The sequence below is a fragment of the Portunus trituberculatus genome, chromosome 31, assembly GCF_017591435.1.
Source record: "Portunus trituberculatus isolate SZX2019 chromosome 31, ASM1759143v1, whole genome shotgun sequence".
Lineage (NCBI taxonomy): Eukaryota > Metazoa > Arthropoda > Malacostraca > Decapoda > Portunidae > Portunus > Portunus trituberculatus.
Genome location: NC_059285.1, coordinates 26,790,053 through 26,793,994, shown reverse-complemented (window position 1 = coordinate 26,793,994; position 3,942 = coordinate 26,790,053). Strand labels below are relative to the sequence as shown.

At 41.2% G+C, this 3,942-nt stretch overlaps 1 protein-coding gene across 1 annotated transcript; it reads right to left on the bottom strand.

Annotated features, from left to right (window-relative positions):
• Positions 1 to 1,847: 1,847 nt before the first annotated feature.
• On the bottom strand, positions 1,848 to 3,672 carry LOC123511128 (zinc finger BED domain-containing protein 5-like). The gene is made up of 2 exons (XM_045266749.1): positions 3,412 to 3,672; positions 1,848 to 3,275 (listed from the first exon to the last, which is right to left on the bottom strand). The coding sequence occupies exon 2, from the start codon at positions 3,237 to 3,239 to the stop codon at positions 1,848 to 1,850; it is 1,392 nt and encodes a 463-aa protein (XP_045122684.1). The 5' UTR covers positions 3,240 to 3,275; positions 3,412 to 3,672.
• Positions 3,673 to 3,942: the final 270 nt, after the last annotated feature.

Below are 3,942 nucleotides of genomic sequence, written 5' to 3'. Positions count from 1 at the left end.
GAATCAATAGTCACTCTCTAACTAAATTCATCTGTGCTGTCTTATCTCTCCCCTAACTCCCCTAACTATGGTAAACAGTTTAACTATTTAACTTCTAAAGTGGAGCACATTCTGTCTCTCTATCCTTTTCCGGATATCTCCATACTTGGAGATTTCAATGTTCACTACCAGCTTTGGCTTTCCTCTCCCGTTACTGACCATCCTGGTGAACTAGTTTTCAGCTTTGCTGTTCTATATGACCTAAAGAAACTGGTGCAACACCCTACTCATATTTCTGACTGTCTTGGAGATACGCATAACATTCTTAATTTTTTCCTAACTCCAAAGACTTCTGTTTATGTTGTTAGCCTATCTTTTCCGTTGGGCTCCTTCAATCATAATCTCATTTCTGTATCTTGCCGTATTTCTCCAATCCTTCCTCAGGACCCCACAAAGTGGAGGTGCCTCTGGCGTTACACCTCTGCCAGTTGGGAGGGACCTGAGGAGGTACTACTTTTTCTGTGTCAGAAATCCATCTCTGTGGGTAAAAGCATAACAGAGGTGATTATTTCTGGCATGGAGGCGTACATTTCTCATTCTTTTATTCAACATAAACCTTCTAAACCTTGGTTTAATGCAGCCTGTTCCCATGTTATGCATAATAGAGAGGTTGCCCAAAAAAGGTACTTGAGCCTTCCATCTCCTGAGTCTCAATCACTTTATATTTCTGCCCGGAATCATGCCAAGTCTGTTCTTCAACTTGCCAAACATTCTTTCATAAGTAGAAAATGTCAAAATCTTTCAAACTCCATTTCCCTTCAAGACTTATAGTATCTGGCCAAAAACATCTACAATAACTGTACTTCTTCATCTTTCTCTCCTTTATTTCTTCTTGATGACACCACTGCCATTTTATGTTTCTCTAAAGCTAAACTTTTCTCTCAAGCCTTTGGTAACAACTTCACCTTGGATGATTCCTCATCTCTTTGACTATTTCATACCTTAAATTAAGGTTCTTCGTAATTATGTTTTCCATGCCCACGGAAGGCTTATGGACCTGATGGGGTCCCTCCTATTGTTCTCAAAAACTGTGCTTCCGTGCTTGCATCTTACCTGGCCAAACTCTTTCAACTATGTCTATCAACTTCTTCCTTTCCTTCATACTGGAGGTTTGCCTACATTCAGCCTGTTCCTAAAAGGGTGATCGTTCTAATCCCTCAAACTATCGCCCTATAGCAGGGGTTCTCAACCTTTTTCCCGTCAAGTACCCCCTGAGATATAAGACCATTTACCAGTACCCCCCGGTAATCTGACATCGAACAAAATGGTAATTTAGTAACTAACTCAATGTACAATGGTACAACATAGGATATTATGAAATTATTCAAATTTTTATTACTTTATTGAGATGAAACATGAATATTCCAAGTATTTTACAGTGATACTACACATGCAGAAATGAAACAATATTTCCTTTATCAACCATTACTGAACTTCAGTGTGAAGGCTGTGCCTGTCTGTTACAAACAAGTTTCTCAATTCGAGGAGCAGTATTAGACAGGCACAATCGTAGGTCATGTTCCACATTAAGCCGTGATCGATGTTTGGTTTTCATGTTCAACAGCGTTGAAAATCCTTGCTCACACAGATAAGTACTAGGAACATCAACAAAGAGTTCAGAACTACTTTAGATACAACAGGGTAAATCTCACTCATTTTAGCCCAGAATTTGGTTAGGGAAAGTGTTTCAAATGCATCTTTTGCAACAGAGTCGTTCACCAACTCTAAGAACTCCTCTTGCATGTTATCTGGGAGAAGGTGCACATTCACAATGAAAGGGTTTCTAATCAATTTTGATTCCAATTCACTCAATTCGGGAAGTAAGACTGCAGCTCCATCCGCAGAGAAGCTAGATGTGATTGCACAAGTTGCATCACATCTTGTTTTCCAGTGTTTTGACTTTTATCAAGTGCCTCACCAAGGTGTTCAAACATGCTAAGATTTCCATCTTTGACCTTCCCTTCCCAAAGCTCCAGCTTCATGGTCAGTGACCTAAGTTTGTCCATGAAATCACTCACTGTGGCAAAACGGCCTTGGAGGGATAAGTTAAATGAGTTGAGGCGTAAGAATATGTCACTCAGGTAGGCCAGCTTCTGAAGCCACTGGCTGTCTGACAATTTCTTGGTGAACTCAAGTGACTTTGCCTTGTTGTCACATTTGAAGAATTCAGTGAGCTCCTCCTTTAGTGATTCTACTCTTGATACCACATTCCCCCTCGACAGCCAGCGAACCTCAGTGTGAAGGAGCAACACTTCTTCATCACTTCCAAACTCTTGGCACAGAAGGGAAAACAGTCTTGTATTTAGGGCGCTTGACTTGATGGCATTTACCATGTGCACAACATCATCCAGGACTAATTTTAAATCAGGTGGGAGAGTTTTGGATGCCAGGGCATATCTATGAAGCATGCAATGAAGATGCTTGGTTTCAGGATTCACCTGATTCACTCTTCCTCGAAATCCTGATCGACGACCAAGCATTGCTGGTGCTCCGTCAGTTGTGCATGCACATACATTATTCCAAGACAGTCCTTCTTTCTCAAAAAACAATGAGACTTCATTGAAAATGTCTTCACCTCTAGTAGTCGTATTCAAGGTATGACAGAACAAAAACTCTTCCTTGAAATCTTGACCAGTGACGTATCGCACAAACACCAGGAGTTGTGCACAAGCAGCCACGTCAGTCGACTCGTCAAGCTGGATTGCAAATTTTCCTAAAGAGGCTTCCTTTAATTCAGCAATTACTTGTTGTTTGACATCCTCAGACATATCTACTATTCGTCGATGAACAGTATCATTTGAGAGAGGTACTGATGTGACCTTCTGCTCAGCATCACAACCAATAACACAACGTATTATATCTTTGCAGCAAGGAACTATCAACTTTTCTGCAATGTTGTGAGGTTTCTTTTCTTGTGCAATTCTCAGTGATACCATGTAGGATGCACGCAAACCAGCTTCATTTTGTTGCCTGAAATGTCCCGAACGATCGAAGCGTGCTCGCTTCAATCCCTCTTCCTTTTGCTTGAAGAAAGCAGCATTCTTGCTTATAAAACTTGGATGACAGCTGTTTAGATGGCGTTTGAGAAAGCTAGGCTTCATGCACTCCAGTGACAAAACTTTGTGGCATAATACACTGTGGAAATTCAATCCCACTTTTGTTGATAGCAGTGAATCCATACTGAATGTAGCTTTCATCATACTGCCGTTTCTTCGCTGATGAGGCCATAACGATATCTGGAATTGTAGAAGAGGAACTTTTTTATAACCAAAGCTATATACACGTACGAGTATACTGTGAAATGCATGTATAATATTGCCAATGATAAAAGAATATTCAATACAGAATAAAAAAAAAAAAACACGAACTAACCTCATTTAAGCAAACAAAAGGCGTTGGAGACAGGAGCAACAACTACGATGTGCATCAGTGTCTGTTGGCTAGCTGAGTGAGCTGACTGTCCAGTGTCCACGTAACCGTCCCCCACCCTCACTCACGTTGCTGTTTGAAATTAAACCGACACGATATGGCGCGCCCCTCCGTCACACACACACACACACACACACACACACACACTCTCTCTCTCTCTCTCTCTCTCTCTCTCTCTCTCTCTCTCTCTCTCTCTCTGAGCAGATGTAACTATCTAAATTTTTTTTTTTCGTCAGCCATCTAAGTACCCCTTGAAATCTGGTTTTGAACCCCTGGGGGTTCGCGAACCCCAGGTTGAGAACCCCTGCTTTTCTATCTGATCGCCAGTATAGTTTCCATCAGGGTCGCTCAACTGGTGATCTTCTGGCTTTCCTTACTGAGTCTTGGTTTTCCTCTTTTAGAGATTTCGATAAAACTTTTTTTTGCCACGTTAGACATATCAAATGCTTTTGATAGAGTCTGGCACAAAGCTTT

Bases quoted from the DNA above. Each gene is read 5' to 3' on its own strand.
- LOC123511128 (XM_045266749.1), bottom strand. From the start codon at position 3,239: ATGATGAAAGCTACATTCAGTATGGATTCACTGCTATCAACAAAAGTG.